The sequence below is a fragment of the Leptosomus discolor genome, chromosome 7 (genome assembly GCF_034619465.1).
Source record: "Leptosomus discolor isolate bLepDis1 chromosome 7, bLepDis1.hap2, whole genome shotgun sequence".
NCBI classification, from domain to species: Eukaryota; Metazoa; Chordata; class Aves; order Leptosomiformes; family Leptosomidae; genus Leptosomus; species Leptosomus discolor.
In genome coordinates, this window is record NC_141397.1 from 16,053,497 (window position 1) to 16,080,071 (window position 26,575).

At 40.0% G+C, this 26,575-nt stretch overlaps 1 protein-coding gene across 2 annotated transcripts in view; it reads left to right on the forward strand.

Annotated features, from left to right (window-relative positions):
- Window positions 1–334: 334 nt before the first annotated feature.
- LOC104344076 (ubiquitin-conjugating enzyme E2 E1) overlaps window positions 335–26,575 on the forward strand; it is a 46,250-nt gene continuing 20,009 nt past the window's right edge. Inside the window, exons 1-2 of one of the 2 annotated variants that reach the window (XM_086467849.1) lie at window positions 335–501; window positions 2,622–2,672. In XM_086467849.1, the coding sequence (XP_086323975.1) occupies window positions 350–501; window positions 2,622–2,672 (203 nt within the window). In that variant the 5' untranslated portion in view covers window positions 335–349. The remainder of the gene's footprint in view (window positions 502–2,621; window positions 2,673–26,575) is intronic. The other variant, XM_086467850.1, reaches the window with a different exon arrangement.

Here is a 26,575-nt window from a genome sequence, read left to right on the forward strand (position 1 = left end):
TGTGCAGTTTTGGGGGAGATAAGAAGGAATTGCTTTGAGCTTCCCTGATCTTCGCAGTCATCCTCGTTCCAGTCTTTTCTCTCATTTCGCACTTGCTTTCTGAGAGGAAGCTTTAAAAGTCCCTTTTCCCCTGCTCCTCGGTGTTACTAGTGCAGGGGAGACTACTGCTTCTCCTGCTTTGACTGTAGGGCCCAAAGAGGAGAGGGAGACACGAGGACCCTTTAAAAGGAGCATGATCCAAACACAGAGCGAGATTGTCAGCAGCCTTTCTCTGTGTGTGTTCACTGTTTGTTCCCCACGCCCCATGGTGTCTCCTCTCCAGGTTGGGGTGTGTGGTGGGGGGGTCGCTATGTCGGATGACGATTCGAGGGCCAGCACCAGCTCCTCCTCATCTTCATCCTCCAACCAACAGACAGAGAAGGAGACAAGCACACCTAAGAAGAAGGAAAGCAAAGTCAGCATGAGTAAAAACTCTAAGCTGCTATCTACCAGTGCCAAGAGGTGAGTCTGCAGTCAGTTTTCTCACTGATTCTTTCCTTTCTCATTTTATTTTGCTCCATTCCCGCACTGCTTTCTTGCTGCTCCCATTCCTAATTTCTAGCCCTTATGCTCAACCTTCCCACACGAAGCTGCCATTGTCTCACTTTTTTCAAAGCATCTCGGTGCAGTGAGTGCCCAGCTCCACAGCTGTCTGGTCTCTCTTCCTGCTTCTTCCCCTGTTCCATCCCAGATATTTTCCTGTCTTTTCCTCTGGGCTGTTATTCTGTCCCTTAATTATTTCCGTTGTCTTTTCCTTTTTTCTTGTTAGCATCAGTTATAGGGATGGTGTAGGATTGCCATGTAGGACCTTAATTCCTCCCCTGCTACTGGAAGCTATGTGGTCCTCAATGTCAGTTTCCCTCTGTAGGTTAGGATTGATCTAGACTGGCTTTTTTCTTTCCAGGTCTGCTTTGGGGATTAATTAACGTTTCTAAAGAGTTTTGAGTTTGGTTGCGCTGGGGGAGTACACTCCAGTGCAAGTGGTGTGATATAGCCCCAAATCTTTTCCACCAAATATATTACTGTTTTTCTGTCTGCTCATCACTTATATTGAATTTTCTGTGTATGGCTGGATGTTGACTAGAATAAATAATCCACAGCAGGTCCACTTGTGGACGTTCTGCTCTAAAATAGTCTTTGCTCACAGCACAGAGTGGGTTGGGTTTTTTTTTGAGAATGAAATCGTTTTTATTCTAGAAGAACGTCTACATGGGAGAGAGTGCCTGCATAGAATTGTAATTCCAGAACAGCTATGTCAGTCAGTTTTTTTCACCTGGACAAACTCCTGGAGGCACTCATTTAAAAAAATTAAAAATCAACAAATTGTTACCCTTTCTTATTTATTCTGTGTTTCACCTGAATTCACACCATCGTGCTCCGGGGAGCTAAGGTGACAAATGGAAGTTTTCAAGCAAACTTGCAGTACTTCAGTAAGAATAATAGACCACCTCACTGAAGAGCTTTGCCAAGCAGCACAGAGAAGTTGTATCTGTGGGTGTCAAAAGTGACTGGGGTTTTATGCAAATACCCTGTCGTCTTAACTAAGTTCTCTGTGGCTTTGCAGAATTTAAGCAGTTTGGTTATTCCAGATCTCCACTCAGCAGGTTTCCATGGCAAACTGACATACACAGTGGCAAGCGGTGTTTACGTGTCGTGCCCTTAACTGTTTTAAAAAGGAGATTGTAAATTGCCTAATATGAAAAGGCTGTGGTTCTCATGTGTGACAAGTGGAAGATAGGCAGAAGATGCTGGCTGAGTTTAAAGGAGAAGTGAGGCAGACTGAGTGCTGGGTGGGGAAATCTGGAGGGAAAGCCTGAGTGACAGTAATGGGACTCCAGGGAAGGGGATGATAGCTGGTTGGGCGTTTTGTGGCAAAACCAGCGTGAGCCCAGAATAGTCTGGGCAGGGAAGACAGGGTGTTGTCTGAGCGCAGTGAAGAGAGGGAGTGTCTGGAGTCCTGAGGGAGGGAACGTGGGGATGTTGTATGGCTCTTGAGGGTGAACAGAGGGGAGAATTGAAGGTGACAGGAATGTGCAGGAGCCTCGGAAATAGATATTCATTTTCCTTTAAGTGTCCTTGGGAATGGTGCAGTTATGCACTCCCTTGGGGCTGGTGTTTTTTTTCAGGATGATGGTGGGAGGCTTGGGGGAAGACAGAGGGAGCCAATTTGGCAATGACTGTTTGTCTCAGTCCAGCAAGACAAAATTCCTTTTCAGACTGGTTTCCTCCTAGCACTTGGTGCATCACATTTGCAGAGGGTTTCCCTCATTTGCAGGCTGGTTGGCAGAGTAAAGCAGACAGTCCTTTCCACTTCCCCATCGTGGCTGGCTTCTGTATGGGAGCATACAACAGCGCACCTGTCTGGGTTTGGTGCACGGTGCCTGTCTGCTTTTCTGCCTGTCTCTGTACAGGGCGCCTGTCCTGCCCGGTGTGTTTGGACTGGTGGGAGGCTGCAGCTGCGCATGCCCCTCTCTTATGTAGTGTTGCAAACTCGTGGTGACAGTATGTCTGTAAGGCATATGTGTTAACTGCTATCCCACACAGCCGCTTACCTTTGTTCCCCCTTGCTTTTATTGCCACAGGATTCAGAAGGAATTGGCTGACATCACCTTAGATCCACCTCCCAACTGCAGGTTGGTGCCTATTCCTTACCTGAGGAGGGTGGGGGAAGGTGAGGGGCTGAAGTGTGCCTGAAGTGTGCCTCTGTGTGTTGTGACTGTCCTCAGAGGCTCTGGATAGAGCAGAGGAATGGCTGTTTAGGTGGCTGACAGTACTGTTGTGAATGCTTGGATGACATTAAATAGTTTCCAGGTGGGGGGGCCTCCAGAAATTATATATGTTTTGATATGAGTTTTCTGTTTGTGTTTGGGGGTTGTTTTGGTTTTGTTTGAGGTTTTTTTTAACAATTGCATTTCAATCTGTTATGCTGCTTTGTGTGTATGTTTCCAAAACTGGCCTATGAAGAAGAGTGTGAAAACTTTCTCCTTGTTTGTTTTTTCTGGTTTATAAATCTAATGCCTGACTGCACTAATCTTATATAAATAAGAGTCCTGCCAAAGAAGCAGAGAATAGTAAAATGCTATGAGTTTTTTAGCTGAGAGTTCTGTTGTGAACACTAACTTACAGTGGAAGAGAAGCGAGAATTCATTACTCAGTGGGTGCCCTACAAGAGCACACACGTTAGCTGATGAAATAAAAGGCAGGGATATTCTGTTGCTCTTTATAGAGCAGCTTGTTTTTAAGTATGTTTTAGAAACTGGTACTGTTTGTTTGAAACACCTAGCAGGTTGATTTGGTTCATTGCATGGTGGCCCGAGTCTCTTTGCATTTGGGGAGGACACAGTAGTAGTGTAACATCTTTGGTTATGCTTGTTCATTTGAGAGGAAAGTGGCTTTTGATCTGGTTTGTGTTTGCTGTAGTAGCCAAAGCACAATTCTGTTGCTGTCTTCTTGCTGTGGCTGAGATTTGAGGCCTTTCGATGTTGGTATTAGCAGAAATTGAAGAAAATTCTTTTTATAAATAAGTATTTAAGTTGGTCTTTTTCATGTTGAGTTGCCACCCACAAATGCACGTGAAGCTTTTCGCCGCTGTTAGTCTGCAGGGAGGCATTAGCACAAGAGGTGGTCCAGAGCCGCTCTTTCAGTACCAGTCCCAAGGATCATAATTTGAAAGGAGGGATGGAATGAGGCATGTGAGTAGAGGTCTAGGTTGATACTAAGATTTTTGTGCTGTTTGGAAGGCTTTAGCTGTGACAATATTGTTTTAGTGACAGTAATGACTACCTGAATATTACAAGACCTTCCAGCTCTTGGGCTGGAGGTGCCTGTCCTTTCTGCATCCTGGCTGTGTGTCAAGATGAAATCCACATGTTTTCCCCTCCTCCTCCCACTATAACCTGATTTTCATGGGAAAGAGCACAGCTCAGAAAGGTACTGTGGCTTGCTCTCCAGATAACTGAGTCTGCATGATGAATGTGCTGGGACTGCAGTCTGAACTTTGCAAATATATCCAAAAGTTGTGATAGTATATGAGTATGTCAGGTTGCAGGTTTCATCTGAAGGTTTGTGTAAATAATATTAGAACTCTAATTTGTACTTGTTTCAGTTAGCATCGTTCACAGATAAAGATGAACTAGCAGACTACCTGTCAAGACAGACTATGGTTTTGATTTTTTTTTTTTTAATTACATAGACCACTGAGGATAATGCATTTCAAGGCCCATATAGTAAGTTTGTGTTGTTTCAGCCTTTATAAATATTTCTAATGGTAAAAATTAGTTCATAGTACAAGTAGTGATAATTAATCTTTGCCCATAATGTGATTACAAGTCTTCTGCATTCCTTCTGGCCTTCAAATGAGTAACAGTGAAGGCTGGTGACTCTTGCAAATAATACATGAAACTGGTGTAATTGTTACTGTCTCTTAATATGTTGATAGGTAGGAAAATGTGAATGAAGGAGTTTGTGTGTATGTGACCAAAGGAGTTTTGGTATTGCTCATCTTGGGGTGAAGTCATCCTACTCCAGTGAAGGTAGTGCTGAGAGTGAAGGAGAGCAGCTCTGCTTGTAGCTAACGAGGTTCCACTTGCACAGTCAAGCACTGGAAGTTTGCTTCTGTAGCATCTGGTTTGTAAAAGGGTAGACAGGTGCCGATTGCCACAACAGTGAGACGAGTTTGGGCTGTCACAGCTACAGGGGAAGTTTGCCTCTTGTGGATAAAAAAAATGGAAATAGTCAATTTGTGAGTGTGAGGAGATTAAGCAAGTGAGAGGCTCTGGTTGCTGCGTGATGTTTAAGGTTGCCAGAATTTACTCTGGGGAAGACTGCTGCAGTGTCACTGCTTTCCTTTTTTTTTTTTTTTTTTTTTTTTTCCTCCCTACGTATGAACATTATTGGCACGCTGCGAGGGAGGCATTAAATACATAGTTCCAGAACTTAGTTTCAATTTCCTGCCTTCATGAGTTTGCTTATCCTCACCTTTCCACTGACCTCCAGCCCTCATCTCTCTGACTTTTTTCAGGTGTCACTGGAGGGGAGGGCAGTCCTCTCCTTTTAGGCATTTCACTCTCTCCTGCAATCTCAAAACTTACATATTCAGGGAGCTATGTACAATACCAGGTACTACCTATTCTGCTTCAACTTTAGGGGTCCCGAAGTCTAAGAAGTCACATTTGAAAATGTGTGTCTGAAACTGTATCCTATGTTACGTTGGAAATGTCATATTCTTTTTTTCTACAGGACGTTTGTTCTTACACCCTTTACCACCATCTTTGTATTTTCCCCAGTTCTGTGTTGTGCCCAGTGTTTGATAACAGTTCTTTGTTGGCCATGCTTTAATTTTTGGCCTTGTTGCAAACTGCTGTTCTGGGAGTTCAAGATATTTAACACATCCCAGAGCAGCTCTGCATATTAAAAGAAAAAGCTTTATGTTATAAATGATTTTTAGTAATAACTGTTTTATTTTTCTTCTTATAAAACACCACATATAAGATGCAATTACAAATAATGAAAACCATTTGATATTTCAAACGAAATAGCTTAAAAACGAATGAGCTTCATTTTATTTTTGTAGCTTGCAGTGACCCTATTTTCATGTGTTACCCACAGATCATCTGTTTAAAAAAAAACAAAAACACACACACACACAAAAACCCTCAAACCCCAAGCACACTCAGCGCCCTGTGATTGAGTAGCTGTGTGGGTTTTACACATATGTGGCTAATATGAGGGGAAGTTTATCCCAGAACTTCCTCTCCCCTCAGTAGTTTCCTTGCTTCTGGTTTTCCATACTTGCTTCTGTCCCCCAAATTCTGTGCTCATCTCTCATTGACTGCTTCGTTGTCTCTTGTAGTCCATTTGCCCCTCATGTCTCTGTCCCCAGGCTATGACTTTGATTTTATGCAGGCTAGTACAGTTACTTGTACAGAGATGCCGGATATGTGCATGGAAACACAGTCTGTGTTTGGCCTGCATTCAAAAAATAGATTTTTGGACTTGAAGACATTTTCTAAAAAGATGTATTTAATACATGTCACAAATTTGTGGGTTCCTGGTGGAGGTAGTGCTGTCCTCCTAAGTGTCCTAGTGGAGTGTGTGAGCGGCGTTTGGCTACTTCTGAATGGTCCTTACGCCTGTCATTTTCAGTAGGCCGGTGCTCTAGAGGTCTTTAATTCTGTTGCCTGCAAGATGATTTGACTTACGATACTAATACTGAGTTATGAAAGTTAAATGTGGCTTTCAAGTTCAAAAGGTGGTTAGTGGTTAATATGAATTGGAGAATAACTGTTTGGACCTGAAGTGTTCTAAATCTTTTAAGAGAGTACCCAGTGATTTCTTCTTCTACTTTGTATTATGTCAGAAAGTTAAAACTCCTGTTTTAGAACTCAAAGAAGGTATCTAGAGACTTTCGACTTTTGGTCTTCTGTATATGTTGGTGACAGAGTACATCGTGTCTTTCCTTTGGGTCATGGAAGCCTGCGTCCGCGACTGTCTGCAGATGTCAAAATACGGTTCCATCTTTTTATGTAGGCAGACCTGATCTTTGTTTGTAGATAACGCTTGTGGGTATTGTGCCAAAGCTTTCCTTCTGTCACTGTGATGAAGTTTCCAAAGCTTTACCAGAAGTTAATTAAAGCTTTAAGTGCCGTTTATTCTCATTGTGTCATTTATTTGATCTCTGTATCTAAGCATCTCCTGATAGTAAATCTGCTTATTGCTGTGAGGTTATGAAATAAAATGTTTTTCCCCATTTTAGGGATGGAGAGTTGCAGAACACAAAACCCAAGTGACTTGTCCAAAGTCATTCAGGAAGTCTGTGGCAAAGTGGAGAAATGGGTGTAAATCTCCTTTGTTTCAGGCTAACTTGCAGCTGAGCTGTTCTGCTGGAACTGTGTGCATTGGTTGTGTTATGAGCAGGGCTTTGAATTTGTGCTTTATTGGGTGTCTGGTATTGACTGTATGTAAGAATGGTAATTTAATATTATTTTCCCCATCTGTGTGGAGGGACCGAAATGGATATTAACTAGAATTAATGGGTTTTAATCTTTCTTACCCAAACTGAAAAAAGTTTGTCTCCGCATGGCTCATTTGAGTCCATACAGGCAAGACCAGCTGTTATTTAAACAAAAATAATTTTCAAACCTTTAGTGAAGGAGACATTTGCCTGCAAGGCTTACCATTGCTTCAGAGTAAAATGCTATCACAAATTCATTATTTAAATAATAATAAAATACAGTTGTGTTTCCTGGCTCCTTCAGCCCAGTTTTCGTAAATTCACAGAATAAGGACCAGATCTCCCTGAGAGTCTTGTGAAAGTTAACTGTCAGCACTTAATAAATATATGTCTCAGTATAGATGGTGGTGAGAAGTGCTCTCCATTATAATGTGTGGAATATTAATAGTTTTCAAAACTTTGCAACGTGGAATTAAGATTTCTTGGCTAGAGGAAAGTCTGCAGAAAATGTGTGTCTCACAGACAGTTTCAAACTCAATAGTTTCATATTATAATTAATATATTTCATCTATGTACCATGAAAGTCTGGCATTTGTTTTGATTACGTTTGGTTTTTTATGGTGCTTGTAATTTTTTGCAAATTTATTTTCTCAATACCTCCAACTCCAATAATGCTCTAAGTGCTTTTGCTTTTAAATCTAGTGTATTAGCTAAGGATGGATTGTCACTGTTAAACTGTAATATCAGTGTTGGTTTTATCATTTTCATGCTTGGAATAGTCCTTCCTGAATATAGCCATATTCTAGTGTAAACCTTCTGGTCTTACATTTTGTAATTAAAAAGCCTCCTTTCAGTATTACCTTTTTTTTTTTTTTTTAATGTGCATGCTTATATTATTAGATCAAGAATGACACAAATGCTGGGTTTTACTTCCTTGTAGAAATAAAAAATGCAGATCATGTTTAATGAAAATTATCAGCTTATGAAAGTGGTTTTAGCACTTTTTTCTTTTTTTTTTTTTTTTTTTTCCTGTCCCTCATGTTGTTTCTCTGAAATGGGAGTGTTTTCTGTGAGAAGTTTCCAGCCGTAGGATAGGAAGGACCTTCATAATTAGTGCTGTGCGTAGTTGAAAAATATCTTGTCATATAAACTACCAGTGGTTCAGCATTCCCTCCCTGCTTTGTTTGGCACATGATCCCTGGAGAAATCTCTCTTCCTTTTGAAACGGTGTATTAACTAATTTAGAGATCCTCCACAGCTGTGTATGGTCTAGCTTGCAAACCATAAAAATAATACTATTTCTACACTTGGTGAGTTTGAAGTATGTGTAGATAGCAGCTCCGGCAGGCAAAGTCCTCTGCCTGACACACTCAGACAATAGCTGCACAGGAGCAGCTTCTTTACTATAGATTGATTAGTTAATATTACAGGAATCCACCTTTCTGAAGATATTCCTGTGTTTATTTATTGACTCACTTTAAAAATCAGAAATGTTTTGAGGGCCAGGCTGCTCGGACGCTGTGGCAGGAGCTGGCTAATGTTGTGGTAGATTTTGTGTGGCAAATCCTGGCTCAGTAATTCCCCAATGAACTGCATTCTGTGCTCTTGCATGCCAAACATCAGAACGATGAATCTTGAGAGCGGCTGTGAAATTGTATCATGGCTAAGAACAAAGAGGATTGAAATCCCTTCTGTGCACACTCTCTTGTATACCACTTAATTTTATTATTTGGCTTTCAGCTTTGCTGCCCTTGGAGGGCACTGTGCAACTGTGTTTATGATGCTGCGAATATGTTTTATCTGAAAAATTCTGATATATCCTCTTGGTTATGCAGTCTTTAATTTGGTTTAGTTTCCATTGTATTCCAGCTCTGCTTGTCTAGGGTTTTATATTGGGTATGTGTCTAGCAGCAGGTTATGGATCTGGTTTTGTTTTAAGAAATATTCATGATATGTGTATGGTACTTTATAAACATGAATGGGAAACACTTTTTATACTTTAAGGGCTTGAACCTATCTTGTCTTTTTATATGAAGACAAAATTATCCACAGAGAAACGGCTAGTCTAGGGGACGGGGAAAGTGATAGGAGATGGGTTTTGTGTTTGAGGATTTCAACAAGGGCAGGTTGCTAGTGACAGAGAGCTTTGTATTTTCTGAAGAATAGGTTGGTCTTGAGAGCTGATAAGATGCTGTCTGACAAGATGTGGACTTGGCCCCACTGTCAAAGGGGTTTCTTCTGGGAATGGAGACAGAGCCCACTTGCAACCAGTACAAGTTATGTTGGTGGATTAAAGTTATTGATCGTAGAATCATAGAATTATTTAGGTTGGAAAGGACCTTTAGGATCATTGAGTCCAACCATAAACGAAACACTGCCAAGCAACTCGTAGAGGATTTTGTACAGACTTTGGTAAAAAATGGGATTTTATCTGGTTATTTCTTTGTAAAGGAGTAGCAGAAAGGGCAAGAAACATGAAATGTAAAAGAAGAATGAAGGTTCTTTCATACCATTTGGAAATCAGTGGACAGCAGGCAAAGATTCTACCTCTCCCATCAGTTACGTGGCTGCCAAGGCCTGCATGGTCCTACCCTTGCTCTCTAGCTCTGTGACTTCAGGGAAGCAATGGAGACCTGGTGAGCAAGAGCTAGTTGAACAAACCCGCGTGCTGAAGACTTGCTAATGCCATTACTATCCTCAGCTTTTACTAGTATTTACTCTGAAAATGTTCTCTCCCTTTGCTCTACTTGCTTCTTCATTTCACCTGCCCCCACTCCATGACAGCTCTCCATGAAGACCTGATCCCATGGGTATGTGAGCAAATCCTGCCCAGTACACCACCACCTAAAGGGAGGCAAACAATGAGCCCTCTAGCCAGGTCAAACATGCAAATCATCACCTTGCTCAAAATCTCTCTTCCTCTGGACTCTGTAAACTTTCTGGAGAAGAGATCTTCATTTATTTGTCATGTCCAATACTGACCGAGAGAAAGAGACAGTCTAAAGAGGCAACTTCCATCTAGTTTCCTGACAGTCACAGAAATAATGAACGGTGCTAAAGCTGATTCATGAGTTGGTGCATAGTGAAACTTCTGCAGCCTCTGCCTGCACTCTTCTGTAATTGTGCATGACAGACCAGCCTTCTATACAGCACCTCTCTAAAAGTACATGTTGTACTAAATAAAAAGAAGATACAATTTTATATGAATGGGTTGAAATTACTGCACATTTGTGCAGACTTGCACACCACATACCTTTAAAGTTAAGAGCTAGGCTTTCTCCACCAAAGAAAGTGCTTTAAACGAAGTCAAATTAATAATGTAATGTAGTCGTTACAGTAGAATCTTGCCAATCTGTACATTTATTTGAATGAAATAAGCTTATACTTTTTTTTTCCCTCTGTGTCTTAACAGTGGGGGTCTAAATACTGACTTTGTTATTTTACAAGATGAACTAGAGAATGTGTATTGTCAAATACTATAAATAAACTACAACTGTCAAAATAAACACTGTAGACTCTGGAATTTAGAGGGGTTTCTTGTTTCTCTTGCCAATTTGCAAATTTCAGCAATGTGCAATTGGCCTTCCAAGGCATATGTGAAAAGTGTAATTGTTACTACAGTGCATTTAATACCTGTTTTCTGTGCATGAGGGGCTAATTGACATTACCAGGAGAATGTATCACAGATCGGTATGCTTAACTGCAATGTTCTTTTCTTTATTAACCTGGACTCCCCGGGATGGGAGGTGGGGAAAAAAAAGGAGAGTGGGTCATGCAGACTGTAGCTCCAGGCAGATGTGGTGTTTGATTCCACACTCCCTCCAATCTCTCCCTTGATTTCACAACTGAAAATACAGATCTAGTAAGATGAAGTTGAACTGTTTTGAGAACTGGGTCCAGGACAAATTTTGGCAGTTCATTTGTTTAAGAGAAAATAGAAAGTAATTGGATTAAAGAGGCTGTACAATTAATGATCATTAATAATAACAACAGAGTCCTGTTACATTTCTTTGCTTCTGTATTTCTGTGAATCAGTGCAGGATTTAGGGCTTGATTCTTCCCAAGGCTTCAACTTTTAGAGTCAAAAGTGAGTGTAAACCAAATCAGCACGTTAGATGTATTTTGCACTTTCTTTGTGTCAGTGTAAATGATTATTTAACAGATTAGAGAATTACATTTCTTGTCTTTCCCCCTGGAGCCGCTGGACTTGCTGGAAACAGAAAATCTTGAACTGGTACTGAAAATTGTAAAGGCAGTAGTAAATGTTGTGGGCTAGAAGAGAGGTGCTTCCTGGGGCAGATGGACTGCTAATATTTAATGTTATTTCTGTGATGGGTATCTGAGCAATAGATTTTTGCCATTGAAGCTAATTCCAGTGTCTGTTAAGGAGAAACCAGGAGAGGCGTCTTGGGGTCTTCTAGAAAGTTTCAGTGTGTTATTTTGTATTCTGAACAAGTGTAGACTGCTCTGAGAAGTGGCCTGTAAATGGTGGAGAAACTGCAATATATTTAATTAAAGGAGTGTTTAACTGTTGCAGATGGTTTTGAAGGATTGCTAAAATGCACACTGTTGTAGTAACGTAGTTCTAAAGCAATTATAGCAATACTGTAGTACACCACAAAAGGTCACTTCATCAGAAGTTTCTGATCAATCAAACTGATTGTTGTAATACTGTATTTGCACATTATTTCCTGTATGTCTTGGTAACCTTTTTAAAGGAGATAAATTAGGTGATGCATGCAAGCATTTATAGCTGGTGTCTTCCTTGGCTTCCTTGTAAGCAGTTTATCAATAAGAGTTGTCTAGTTTTGGTTTTGACAGGGTAATTCTCAATTTGAGAATCTCGTCATATTTTGTAGTCCTCTGGCTTTTGGTAAAAATATTTATGCTTGCTTACACTTGGGGGTCTGTCAGACAGAGGGGAAAGACTGAAGGCTTTAAATAACCTGCCAAATAAAATCTCAAAATGTCATGAATCTGACGAGATTCTCCACAGTGTTAAAGCTGTGGTGATGTTTTTCTTCCTACTTCAAATCAAACTTCAACAGCACCCTCATGATCTAGGCAATCGAGCAAGAAGATTTGTAGTGGTAACAAGAGTGACCTAGGAGATCTAGGTTTTGAATGTAGCTAGTGTCAGGCCTTCAGCTAGCCTACTGCTTGTCTTTTAGTTGCATCCCAGGATTAAAGTCGCTAGTGAAATGTCAATACTTTCTTTAGAATAGCACTTTTGCAATTTTTCCCATCCCCTCAGTCCCCTTATGAGGTTAATGAGATTGCAGGCATTGCTAAGAGTGAGAGAATGAATGAATTGCAAGTGAGGAACAGAAAAGGGCATAAAACCACTCAAGGCAGAAGGGTGTTACGTTCCTGTGGACAGCAAGATTGTGCAAGGCATTAATGGTGACTGTAAGGGACAGCAGAGGGATGGCCCATCAGTGTGGCTGAGGCAGTTTTGCACTGGTTGCTGAAACAGTTGCAGCAAGGTGGAAGCGAAGACAGACTGAATTTATTTTTTTTTTTAGTTTCTGCTCCAGCAATTTAGCTCTACTTCCTTATTGGCTTCTATAAGGAGCAGAGGCATCCTCCTCTTGAATGAATGGGCCAAGCTGTTCTTGGGCATGAGTGAATTTTCACAACAGGTGAGCATGCAAGCTGCAGTGATAGTTTTTGCTGTGCTGCTTGTATTACACCCCCACCTGGGAGGCAAAATACTCATATAGCAGTAAAGGAATACACTTATACGGTATTATACTGTTTACAATGCTCTGTAAATCAAGAAGGCACAACCTACTATGCCTTGAAGAATACATTTAACAGGTGCCCAAGTGTGTCTTTTCAGGACCCCTTGAACTGTTGCATGAGCCATATGTGGCTCTTGAGCCATGGATTGTCCTCCTAGAAGTGCATGAGCAAGATGTGAGGATGGGAGAAGAAAATTGGAAGAGTTGATAGCAAGAAAGGAACAGGGAGAGAAAGGCAGAGGTAGAAATGGAGGGAGGAGGCAGAAGGGGGAAGAGAGAAACAAGTAAGCAAGCAAAAAGGGTAGGAAAGTTTAAAAATCACTTAAAACTCAGTCAATCCCAATCAAATAGACTCAGTCAATCCCAATCAAATAGACTAATATTAAAGATAGGAAGTTGCAAATTTAATTTGTTGAAGGCACTGTGAACCTGCATCTCCCAAAGAAGCACGCCTTGCTTTTGTAGCAACTGGAAGAGAAGCAGGGCAAGAGCTGTTATTCAGTAAATTCTTTAATACTAGAAACAGAGATGTTCACTGAAACTGCTAAGAGATCGTTTTAGAACAGATTAAGTCCTTCTACTCAGTAGGCAGTGGAGCTCTGGAAGCTATTCCTGCAGGAGGTTGTGGGGGCAGATAGTATCAGCACACTCAAAGATGGGTTGAACAAATTTGTGGGCAACAGGCCCATAAACAGACACAGAGAGAAAAGTGAGGGATGTACCCTTTAGTTCTCGTAATCCAGTGGCTGTGGATGCTGCAGGAGTACAAGGGGAATGGACTGCAGGTAGTGATCCCAGTCATCTATTTGGAGGAGTATCTGCTATTGCCACTGCCAGGAGGAGCATACTGAATTAGATGACCCCAAATGGTCTTTTTACATTCTACATGGAGTATCCATAAAATGACCTGCTTCCCCCACCCCTTTGTCCCTCATTCCAGTCCACTACCTTCAGTCTCTTTTCTGTTTCCTTGTTCCACTTGACATTGCTTTTAGCCACATAAAATGTTCAGCTTCTGCCCTTTATGAAACCGTTCTTGCCTCTCTTCTTTTTATGCTTTGCTGTTTAGAGCAAGCCCTTGTTTCCTGTCACTCATCTGCTTCTCCTTGCTTTTGTGAAGGGTTAACCTTCATGCATTTGTCTTGCTGAATTTAGACTAAAATTTTCAGGGCAATGGACTTCTTTCATTTTTGTCCATGTTTGCAAAGTGGTATGTAAATTTCCAGCTATGTTTAAATGTTCTTTAATAATAAAGTAGGTTTAGTCCTTGGGCTTGTAGTTGTCTCCCTAGCCACCCTTCCCCAAAAAAACTGAAGTTCTGCTTATGTAGTGACATTGCTTTTTTTTTCCCCCTTATCTGATTGAGGTAAATAAGCGAGTTGTTTTATTCAGCAGCTATTGTATTATCTTGAATATGTGATTTGGTTATTTTCCGGTTTTATGCACATCAAGGTTATCACAGCTGTTACTTTGTGATACTACTACATTGTAATAGGATAATGTGTTTTGAGATATATTAGTGTCGGGGTTTTTTTTCTTCCTGGATAGTGGCAGAGAAATAATAAAGGTATCCAACAGCTAATCTTTTTCTTTGCTGTCTTTGTGCTTCTACTTCACCTTCCACCTCAATAACTAGGAGGACTGTAATAACTATTTGTTAGGGAAATATTAGTTAAATTGCAGAGCTATTACATGTGCTAAGACATTTCCAATTTAAGTTACTTAATATTCAGTGTGTGTACTCCTAATGACTATAAATATTATGTTACTTTTGAGAATTTGTAATGTATCAAGTATGTCTTGTACATTGGGTTTTTTCCCCCAGAAAATGCAAATTTTCTAACTCGTAAATGGTGCAAGCTGTACTTTCTACATTGCTTTACAAGGAATTTTGCTTTGCTTTTTGTAGTAGAGTCTTATTTATGAGGAGATGTAAAGTTCAGACAAATAATTTAGCATTGAGATTGTTCGGGTGCGTGTTTCACTGCAGTGCTAAGTAGCACAGAACTAGCCATTTAGGACATTTAATAACTAGTACTGGATTTTTTCAGGAAAGACTGAAAAATAGGGATTGGATAGTGGAGCCTTTGTAAGGTAACACTTTGCAGCAGGGATATGATGAACTGGAAGGGTCCAGCCATAAGCTGTAGCAGCAGAGTAAAAGGGCTGAGGGTAAGTGGGGATGCGCTGTGACCTCTCTCATGGCTGGCTGAACGGCTGGATGGGATTTGTTAGTAAGTCACAGCTTGGCTTAAAGAGAGATAAGGAAGGAGTGCTGATTGGGGTCTGGATCTGGGAAGGAGCCTTGTCTGTTACCTAGTGAAGTCCGTTCTATTTGCAGCATCTTCATCAACGCAGAAGGAATGGGGGGGAAAAAAGGACAGAGCTGGAGTTGATGGCTGAACTATGACACACTAGGAAAGGGTGAAAACGTCAGGTGGGGTTAGATGTGACTGTTAAAAGTGGGGAACAGTGGGGAAAAAAAAAAGGCATTTTGCCAGATCCCTTTCTGGTAGTAAACCGGCCAGTCTTTTGCACAGATTCCCAGCTCTCTCTGTACTTCTTTCCCAGGCTCTCTCTCCATTACAATGCAATGTGTCCCCAGTCACCTGTCGTGTAAGTTCTGCAAAAGAGAGCTAGTGTGCCTGTTCTGGCCCATGGAGCTGGCCCTTTCTGCGAACCATCACAGGCTTGTAAAGAACAGTGCTAGTGTCTTCTGCCTCCTTATCCCACTGAGCTGAGCAGGTTCTGGCCCCTTCTCTGTCCTGATGGCTGCACTGATCCTTCAGCAGCGAGCCATTACATCTGCCAAAGTCGGCAGCTCATGCCTGCAGAGAACTGAAGAGGCAAGGTTGTCCTGTTGACAGAAAGAAAATGTTTGTGAGGAATTAAAAAATAAATGGACAAACCCATTCTTGTTTTATTAATTTACTTGTAAATGAAGTAGCAGTGATCAGCTAAACTATTGAATGTGTATGTAGGTTTTTATTTTTTATAAATTGCTTAAGTATTTAGATCACAAATCAGAGGAGCTTGATGAAAGGAAAAGAGACAAGTGTTTTTAAAGTACTGAAATGGGCAATTGGGATAATCCTGAGTGCAAGGTAATATAAGAATCGACATTTGTCTCCTCTCTTTGAGTACTCTTTGCTCATTGGAAAAGTGTATTTTATTATCTTGAAAGGTTTCTAGTCAAGATGATGTGTCTAAACTTCACTTTGGGGTTACGAGGACATTAGACATGTGCAGTAGGTGAGCCTGTATGAGTGTTTACACAGCAGACAGCTAGCTGCGTGGCAGGCAAATCAAAGGTTCTTTGGTCAGTATTTTTACTAACCTTTCTCTCATGTACACATTGAATGACACATCTAGAAAGTCATCTAGTTGCTGTTTTAGCAAATGGTTTCTTTTCAGAGGGAGGGTCTCATTTTCTGGATATTAAAATAGTAATGAAACTATGATGTTTGCTTAGATTGGCTTTTCTGGAAAATAATGTGTTATAACCTAATGACACGCTAAGTCAAGTGCTAAATTTCAGTCCTTGCTAGAGATAGTGAATGAACTGTGTCCAGAAATAAGTGGATTTGTGTGTTCCTGTTCGTATTACTAGAGTTCAAGGTCACTAGAAGAGTTGTGGGTTTTAATGTAAGATATGTATGATTTACCCATTCTTTCTTAAAGTGCCAGACTTTACTGAACTACATGACCACCTTACTGTTTTATGTATAGCCAGTTATTTTCTTTTCCTCAGCTGGTTGTACACAAAGAGGGTAAGCATTTCTTTTTTTCTTCCTTTTTTATTTATTAATTATGCTGAGACAGATGGAAGAGTACACCTTGCTTTTGGCTTCTGAAAGAAAGATCTCTCTTTTTTTTGTTTAGTGTGCTGGGTTTTATATAGGGATATTCTCTAGTAGGGATTATATAATATGATTATGAATTTATCTTCTCTTCCAAAGGGTCATATACGTGATCTCTGGTCAGTAGGGAGAAACTCATGCTTTTGACAGCTGTCTCTTTGGACACATTAGCTGTTGGACATAGTGGTGCTTCTAAAATTGTTTAATTGTTCCAAAGAGATCATTTGTGCTTACTCCGTTATTGCCGTTTGATGCTGTCTCTCTACACAGTGCCAAAAGCCCACGGTATATTACAATTTTTATTGTTATGTAAAGCAGCTGTAAAACGAACAGTGTGGTTGTGTGAGTGTATTTGAAATCTTTGCTATTGGCTACTTCATTTTTTTCCCTTTATGTCTGTAACTTTTGCATTTATAGTTTTACCACCACAGGGAGCTAATGAAGAGCAAACATATAGACTTGTTTGTTTAAAAATAATAATAATAATGCCATGCACAGATTCATATTGCTTCCTTGTTCATCTTTATTATCCTGTTTCACAGTATGAGAAGAGCTAGGGCATGCTGCACTGAGGTGGCTTTTGGTAGGAGGATTGGGGTTTTTTTTGTCTTCTCTGTGCATTGGTTTGATTGTTGCAGTCCTCTGATTTTAGGAAACTTCAACAATTGTAGAGCAAATAGGCATATAGCAAACAAAGAAAGGACAAAGATAAATGTACATGCAGTAAGACATTGATTTAGATGAAGGGAGGTCTGTTCAACTGTTTTGGTTTTTTTAATACTTGCATGCCTGTAGGGAATCAGTCCCATGTGCATCCTTAGCACACTCACAGGATTATGAAAGGTGATTTATTTTATGTGTTCAAGTTTCTCTTTACAAGTAGTACTGAAGAAAACAAGGGCTTAAATTATCCTATATTTTTGATTCTTTCTGTGCCTCTTTTGGTGTGTAGTAGAATTGCATGTCTCAGGAGTAAAATTATGAAATGCATATATTTATTAAGGGTCTGACTTTCAACACTAGCTGTTTACCGTAAGAGTACTTGCTGAGATGATGAGTCTCTTGATCATTCTTTGCCCTAGTGGGAAAAGTGTGTAAAAACAGCACAACAGCCACTGTGCAGCCTCTCTCACAACTTTTCATCCATGGTGGTCGTAGCTGCCAAGACATTTTTAATAAATAGAATTTTTCTTAGTTTAAGCTATTTTTCTATTTTAATTGGAACTTGCATAGCTTAGATTCTGCTTTTCACTCTATTCAGAAAGATACCTGAACTCAGTCACTGCTGAGCCAGAGCTGCCTTCCTTCTGTAGCCTGTGTTGGGGAGGCATACCTACTTGTTGAGGGCCTGCTGTACTTGGATTAAAGGAACAGAAACAAACTATAAAGATTAAGAGATGCTCAGGAGAGGAATGTGTACTTGGATTTTGCCAGCAGTTAAAAGTAAATCCCTTACAGTAAGGAAGGCTCTAAATAGTGCCTCTGAATATGTGTTTTGCAGTAGTTGAATTGTGCGAGAAGAATGAGAATATAATACAACTGCCAGACTTCCGCTTTGAAATAAATGAAGTGGATTTTTAGCTTGGTTTTTGTTTTGTCCACCATTTCATTTTGCAAATTATGAGGTAATTAATAATAATTTACAAAATTTAAAACTGTTAGATATTACCTGTACAACAGCTCTCAGGGAACAGTGTTTCATAGAATCGTAGAATAGTTTTGGCTGGAAGAGACTTTCAAGATTGAGTCCAACCTTTATCCTAGCTCTGTCAACACCACTAAACCATGTCCCGAAGTACAACACCTACCTGTCTCTTAAAACCTTCAGGGATGGTGACTCCACCACCTCTCTGGGCACGCTGTTCCAATGCCTGACAACCCTTTCAGTGAAGAAATTCTTCCTAATATCCAGCTTGACCCTCCCCTGGTGCAGCTTAAGGCCATTTCCCCTTGTTCTATCGCTTGTTACTAGGGAGAACAGACCGATCCCCGCCTCACCACAATTTCCTTTCAGGTAGTTGTAGAGAGTGATAAGGTCTCCCCTCAGCCACCTCTTCTCCAGGCTGAACAGCCCCAGATCCCTCAGCTGTTCCTCATATGAGACGTGCTCCAAATCTTTTACTAGCTTGGTAGCCCGCCTCTGTACCCTCTCCAGCACCTTGGTGTCCTTCTTGTAGAGAGGGGCTCAAAACTGGACACTATACTCAAGGTGTGGCCTCACCAGTGCCAAGTACAAGGGCAACAGTGACCTCCCTACTCCTGCTGGTCACACTATTTCTGATACAGGCCAGGATGCCATTGGTCTTCTTGGCCACCTGAGCACACTGCTGGCTCATGTTCAACACTCCCAGGTCCCTCTCTGCCTGGCGGCTCTCCACCCACTCCTCCCCAAGCCTGTAGGGCTGCTGGGGGTTGTTGTGGCCGAAGTGCAGGACCTGGCACTTGGACTTATTGAAACTCTTGGAATTGGCCTTGGCCCAGCGATCCAGCCTATCTAGATCCCTCTGTAGAGCTTCCCTACCCTCAAGCAGATCGACACTTCCACCCAGCTTGGTGTCATCTGCAAACTTAGTAAGGGTGCACTCCATCCTCTCGTCCAAATCATTGATACAGATGTTAAACAGGAGTGGCCCCAGTACTGAGCCCTGGTGGACACTGCTCATGACCGGCCGCCAACTGGATTTAACTCCATTGACCACAACTCTCTGGACTCGGCCATCCAACCAGTTTTTCACCCAGCAAAGCGTATGCCCATCCAAGCCAAGAGCAGTCAGTTTCTCTAGGAGAATGCTGTGGGAAACAGTGTCAAATGCCTTACTAAAGTCGAGGTAGATGACATCCACAGCCTTTCCCTTATCCAACAAGCGGGCCACCCTGTCATAGAAGGAGATCAGGTTTGTTAAACAGGACCTGCCCTTCATAAACCCATGCTGACTGGGCCTGATCACCTGGTTGTCCTGCATGTGCTGCATAATGGAACTCAGCATGATCTGCTCCATCAGCTTCCCCAGCAAATCTGGTTTCATCAGATCTGGTTTTTGTTACTGGTGTGTTTAGAGTGTGCGTGTGGGTGGAAACACCCCTTTTGCATTCACTTACGAGAGTGCAGTTGTATTTCTGATAAAGTAAAGGGTTATCTTTTTCTTTACTTTTCCCATCCCAAATGCACAAAAATAGCTGTATGGAAAAGAATTATCGTAAGATCAACTTTCCTTTTCTTCAGCACTTCACTTGACTTGCAGAAGTCTAACTTCTGTGAATACACGTTTTCCTAAACTCTGAACATTGCATCACCCAGGAGAAGCACATATGGGAAAGTCTCTTAAGTGCAGGCAAAACAGACTCCAAGGGTAACGCTGGCTTGCCACAGTTAATCTCAGTGGTATAAAGGGTACGGCCAAACTTCTTGTCGTGACTGAGAGCAAAAGGTGTTAGCTGGGATCAGTGCCGCAATATTGTATATTCTTGTCATAATTTTGTAGCAAAAATGATAATATAATTCTAGATCTGCCATTATGGAAGAGTATATAGGAATGTGTGGGTTCTGAGCAAATAATCTAAGCAGAGGGGTTGAAGTGGTCTAATTCTCTTTAATCAATCCTGGATGATCTTTCTACACTTCTGCAGTATTATTATGATAGCGGTAGCTGTTCTTTTTAACTGCCACTGAGCTGAGTTAGTACAGCTATGGAGGCGTACAGATTTTGTGTGTGTCTGCATGCACATTTGCATGTTTATAGGCACATGCCTATATACTCAGATTTTATATATGAAATAGTGTGTGAATGATCAGAACTAGATATAACTGTACCTTTATCTCCCAGGTTTTTTTGAAAGATGTGTGACATTTTTAGAAAACACGATCTGAATGTCATCACACTCAATTAGGACACCTCATTTTTTATTTCACCCACCTGGGTTTCCTTTTTCTATCCAATCCTTCTGTCAGCAAGTAAGAACTAATCGTGCTCTTGTGCCCTGCTAATCATAGCAGATTGGTGGCTTTCCCCCAGTCTTTGCAGAGTTTTGACTTGGAAAAATGAACTTCTTAACTGTGTAAGAATGCTTTATTTGTTTCATAAACTGTTTCATTGTTGAAAATGTACTTTTAAAAAAAACCCGTGTGATCCAAATGACGTGTATTGTCAACAAGAGTTTCTCTGCTCCAGAAATTTCTTTTCAAGTCCTCACAGCTGATCACATACAGCTGATGCCTTTTCATGTGTAACTAATGTATATTAATGCTGCTGGTGTAAAGACCAAGGATCCCATGATACTGCAAAATGAAGCATTGTGATGTAAGCATATTTTTCCTCAAGTAGCATCATTTCCATTAAACATCAGAACAAACAGATTATTCAAAATGAAGAGGCGGTAGTCCTGTTTGAGTAGCAAGGACTGTGATCCTGAACTTTCTCAAATCCATTGGTTTTGTATTTGTCCTTCTGAATTACTATCTTCTTGTGATTTTCAGTGCCTAGCCTAGGAAAGAGGATGAGCCAAAGTAATGCAAATGTCTTTCAAGCATGCTCTCTGCATACTTGACAGGTCGCTAGATTTTGTACAGAAACTGCCAGAATTCTGAAGTAAGTTTTTGTCCTGCATTCTGTGGTTTTATCTGGCCAATTTGATGCTAGTTTGGATGCAGCTAATTGCAGCAGTGTCTCAGTCATTGGAAGGTAAGGGAAGTTGGAATTGGATTCAGTAAGCCACAGTGCAGGCTCATATTGGGTCTGAGGGTAGGTAACCTTGTATTTAGGGATCAGTCCTATAGCTGAGGTAATACAAAAGCTCTGTAGTTTCTCTGAATTGTCCTTTTATGTCCTGCAGTAACTACAACAAGCACGTTTTCCAGTGAAATTGTAACACCAATGTCATCAGTTTGTAATCTGGTGAAGTCCTCTGAAATCTGCTTCTACTGCTTTTCTAAATTTAATGCCTCTACATAGAGATCCCCATTTTATGAAATATCTGTTTTGGTTGAAGTTATGCTTGTGTCTGGTGTAGATTTCACCCAGATAACGGTAGTTGTATACAAATATAGAGGTACACTTTTCCTGCAAGTGCCCAGAAATGTCATTGCAAAACTGTGGCATTGATTCCTTTTAAGCCATTCATCTGTGACCCTGGTGGTGGCACCTGAGAACTTGCTTATGCTTGCAAAGTAAGTTGGAACTGGTGTCTGTAACTGCTTCTGCAATGAGGTTTAAAGTAGCATGCTGAGTATGTGTGATATCAGAGGTTTGGGTGACATTACATAATAGGTTCTCTTCTTTTGCTTTTTTTGTTATCCCTCTCCCTCACTAGCATCTTCAGCCATGCATGCTGTATTTCATTTGGTTACTTTGTGGTTTGGTTTTTTTGTTTGGGTTGGGTTTTTTCCTTCTTCAGATATAGACATACCAGAGTTGAATAGAGGACAATTTTTTAACACTTGTAGTATTTGTTTTCTCATGTTCTCTCATAGGCCTCTTGCTCAGAGATTATAAGTTTGAGTTTCTTTACTTCCTTTACTTGTTCATCTTTCTCCTAGTAGGCAGACAAGTCTACTCTATCTTGAAGAACACAGTCAGGATGAAATACTTCAGTCATTTAACTGTTAGCTTCATGCTGCACTGAATACTAGTGTAAAAGAAAATAAATTGGAAACATCTGTTTTCTTTTTCTCATACCAGAAGAACAGAGAGATATGTTCTACTGAAATCAAAGGTGGCAAATATAAGAGTAATAAAAGGAAGGTATTATATGTGACTTTCACACGTATAATTAGTCTATGGAACTTACTGTCACAGGAAATTACTGAGGTGAAGAACATAACAGAATTTGAAATAGCCACATGCCTGCCCATTTCTATCGTGGATGTTCAAAGTCAGTCTTATTAATTGTGATGGTTTTGGAGCAATATTAAACCCATGCTCCTGGGCTTAAGCAAGTTTATCTTGAGATGTTGTATCTGAAGCATGTGCTTTTTTTGTGTTCCTTTGAGTTAAACTTGCCTATAGAATAAATTTTACTTGAAATCTGAGCATTGCATGGAAATCTTTTTGTTCAGTCCCTGTTTGTACATATGCAAGTGTTTTTCTCCCTCCCTTCTTCCACATACACATGTACACTCCTATCCTATATCTCTTTGGGACTGGATATCCTTCTCACTTATTTTCTTTGTCTCTTTCTGTACCCCTTTTCCACATCCCTTTTCATATCAGCTCATCCCAGAAATGACCATTATGCATCATGTCTGATCAGGTTGCAAGGGATTGCCTACAGAAATGACCTACAAAGTAAGCAGTAGAATCTGGAGACTTATGAATGATTAATGCCTACACAGAGCAAGAGCCACAACGTTGATTAAACTTGAGTATGCTGTGATGAGTGAAATCACTATATTTCTGTAAAGGAAGTGATGATGGTAGCAGGCTCTTTACGATGTCTTGGCTTTTTAATAAGTAGCACTTCAGGTTATGGAATTAATTCCACAGAGTGGAAAAATATCAGGAGTAAAGTAATAAATATGTTAAAAGGTTTGACTATTGTAGTTGACATTTATGCTTGCGAATCTCAGCAGGGCTTTAAACCACACAGTTCTTATACATTGGGGCCAGGGAGGAGAAATATCTTCTTGATATGCTAAAACTTTTCTTTTTAAAAAGAAACAACCAATCAAACAAAAAACCCCCAACAAATCCACATCTGTAGTATCAGAAAGAAAAAAGTAGTTGAGCAAAAGCATAATAGAAACAATAATTAGAAATCCCTTGGCATCAGCCAAAATATTCCTGGTCTTCAGATTCTCTTACTGGGAGCTGAGGAAAGGCGAATTGGATAAATCATGTGGCTGTAAAGAACCTTGAAATATCTCCCATAGAGGAGTTCAGCTCTCTGCAGAGCTGTGTGCATTCCTTTGTAAGGTTCTGATCTTCTGTAATTATCTAAAAATTACAGTCAGATAAATGACAGAAATAAAACTTGTTGGTTGTTTCTAACATGCTCAGCTGTGTTTGGTCTTCCATAAAGAATACGATTTTCTGTCTTTTTACAGGATGCAGAAGCAACAAGGATGCTTTCAAAAGCGTTCTTTGCTGACAGTAAGTGTGAGAATGAGGAATGCCATAATTACTGACTGGGCTAAGTGTGATGAAGCAAGCCCCCACCAAAGTGCTTTGCAGCAGTCTAGCTTTTGCAGTCACTGCTGGTGTTTTCCAAGTTCCCAAAAGAGATTTGTCTGTCCTGCATTGCATATGAATTTGTACTGCTGAATTTAATGGAAGTTTTATCATTGACTTCAACCAGCCCAGACTGATACAGAAGTAGTGGCTTCTAGAAAGACACTTGACAAATGCATTTGCTAACAGGACAGATCTTTAACACTGCATGGTCTGCTGCAAGCTTCTTACTTTGAAAGTGGGGAAGAAACTTATTCATTACTGGCCTAGTGCTCATTAAAGGCTTAGCTATGGTGATAAGTCTTCCTGTTTTGAAAAAGGAAGGGCAGTAGTTTTTTCTGTCATGTAAATGAGAAAAAGGCTTAGTATAGATACATACTAAGTAATGTCTTGTCCAGCAACTTTTGTGTAATGCTGTCCACTTTATCTCAAAAAGAATATTAGAGAAGTAGGTGGATTTTGGAGGGGAGAGATGGAAATGATTTAAAAGGAAACTGGAGGAGTTCTTATGTGAAGACACAGGGATTGTTTCTGTTGGAAAATAGACTTGAACATTTACTTTCCTTATTTTTATTCTCTGAGAAAATAGGCAGGAAGCATACTTTCCTCTGTTTTCTAATACAAGAACAAAGGCATATGGAATGAGATTAAAAGATAGAGAAATTTAATTATTTAATTTTTACAGAATGAAATTAGACACAGGGATTCCATGCTGTATTACATTGCTGAAGACAGGAATTTAGCAAGTTTCAAAAAAGACTTAGACTTCTAAGAAGGCCAAAACCAGACAGAATTACTGCAGCTTATTTATAATACTGATTTCAGAAGGGAGACATAGATGCCTGGCGTTGAGGCTCAATCAGTTACTGCTGAGGATGTTGCGAAGGTAAGGGAAAGCAGAAGACCTGGCAGGAGCCTTCCTATGCCCATTGCTGCCTCATTTGACACTGGAAACCAGTGAGAGGCAGGGCATTGGAATGGGTGGGTTTCAGACCAGATCGAGCCTGGTGAATTCCTACATTTCTTTTGATAAGCTAGTAGAGGAACCCAGTTCTGTGACAAAATTTGCACTGAGCTTTATGTTAACATTGTTTTATAGGGGAAAACTATGTTTAGAAAAATTCTTTGTAAATCTTGTAATAAAAAGGTTTATGCATGATGAAACACACACAAATGTATCTATAGATCTGTGCGACAAAAGCACCTGGAAGAGTGATTTCCAAAATTATTTCTCATAATGTCTTTGTCTAATTAATATCTGTCTCGGAGAATTGAGTCTTAAAGCTGAAAACAAGTGCCCACATTCTTTAGCGTCTTACTGCAGTACTTTATCTTGAAGTTGACTTTGCCCAATCAAATTTTGAGTCTGTTTTAGCATTAACTCATGGCTTGAAAGTTACATGTGTGACATAGTTTTACATATATTTATACAGGGTGAATTAAAAAATAATTTTAGTATTGGTTAGTTTGCTACTCTGTTAATGATACTAGCATTGGGATGAATTTTTGTGTGTGATCCGTTTTGCTCTTCCAGGACCAGCAGAAGCTCAGCAGAAGAGAAATATTTTCAGTTAGCTTGCCTTAATTGGAAAAAAAAAAAAGGAGTTGTCTCATCATAACTTGCAATTACATTTGATTAAAAACCCACTATAAAATAAAAAAATATTAGAAGTCTGTTTTAATGATGGGAGTGTCAGCTGCCTTTGGAATTTATCTGTTCTTACTGATTTATTAAGGTGGCTCTGTGTGTACTCTAAGGGTTTTATTTACTGGCCTTTCTGAACTGAGATTTTGACACAAACTTAAGTGAAGAAATATCTCTTATTATTTTATCTTGAAAGTTCAGGTGGGATTGCCTAGACTGGCTGAGGAATTTTCTAACATAGTGTAAATATATTTACATTGTAAACGTATTCCTGTTTGCACATCTTTATTTCACTAAAAGGAATATTTCAAATGCCTTTTAGTGAGAAAATCAAAGTGAGTGAAGCTGCAGTGACTGAAAACAAATCATTTTCCTTTGTTCTTACAGTGCTTTCCCTACCTTCATACCCAAAATGCCTATGATTTGTAGCTAATGATAGATTTATTTCTCTTCTTTTGTTGTTGTGTATGTAAAATTACATGAAGCATGGGTATTAAGGCTGTCAGTTCTTCCAGGTGTTTTGCCATACTATGTATGCTATTATGCCATTTTCATATTTATGCCTAATTAGAAGTAATGTGTTCAGTTGTTCTTCAAAAAATTAATAGTGTAGAATTAGGTGCAAACTGTACATCTATCTCTGTCAGTTTTACAGCTTTGTAGGTATGCCTCTGTTTCTGTTACCATTTGTATGGAAATGGTTATAGCATAACAAAATCAATGCACAACTCTCAAAACATACCCAGGATCTCTCTCCTGATCTTGTCGCTCATGCTTTAAGGTGTTACTTGTAACAATGCTCAGGTTAAAAGGTTAGGAAATATAAACTGCTGTCTCTCACACACTTGCATGTGTCTGTGAGGTGTGCTTTCCTCCTTCTGTCTCTATGAAACATAATAGAAAATCTCATGCTAGCACTACTACCAGTTAAAACATTAACACCATCCAATAAAGAAATGTGAATTTTTACTAAATGCCACTGAAGAGCCTTCTCTGTGAACTTCATGGGTTGTGCAGGAAGTTTGAGGAAAATAAGTTTGGTTGGTTTTTTTATGACTAAAAAAGCCTCCAGATCATGGGAACATGCCTGAAGTATTATTTAATATCAGTATTTTCAGCTAATTAGTGTAAACTTACCATGATTTTTTTTGTGACAGCAAAAGGTTGAAGCT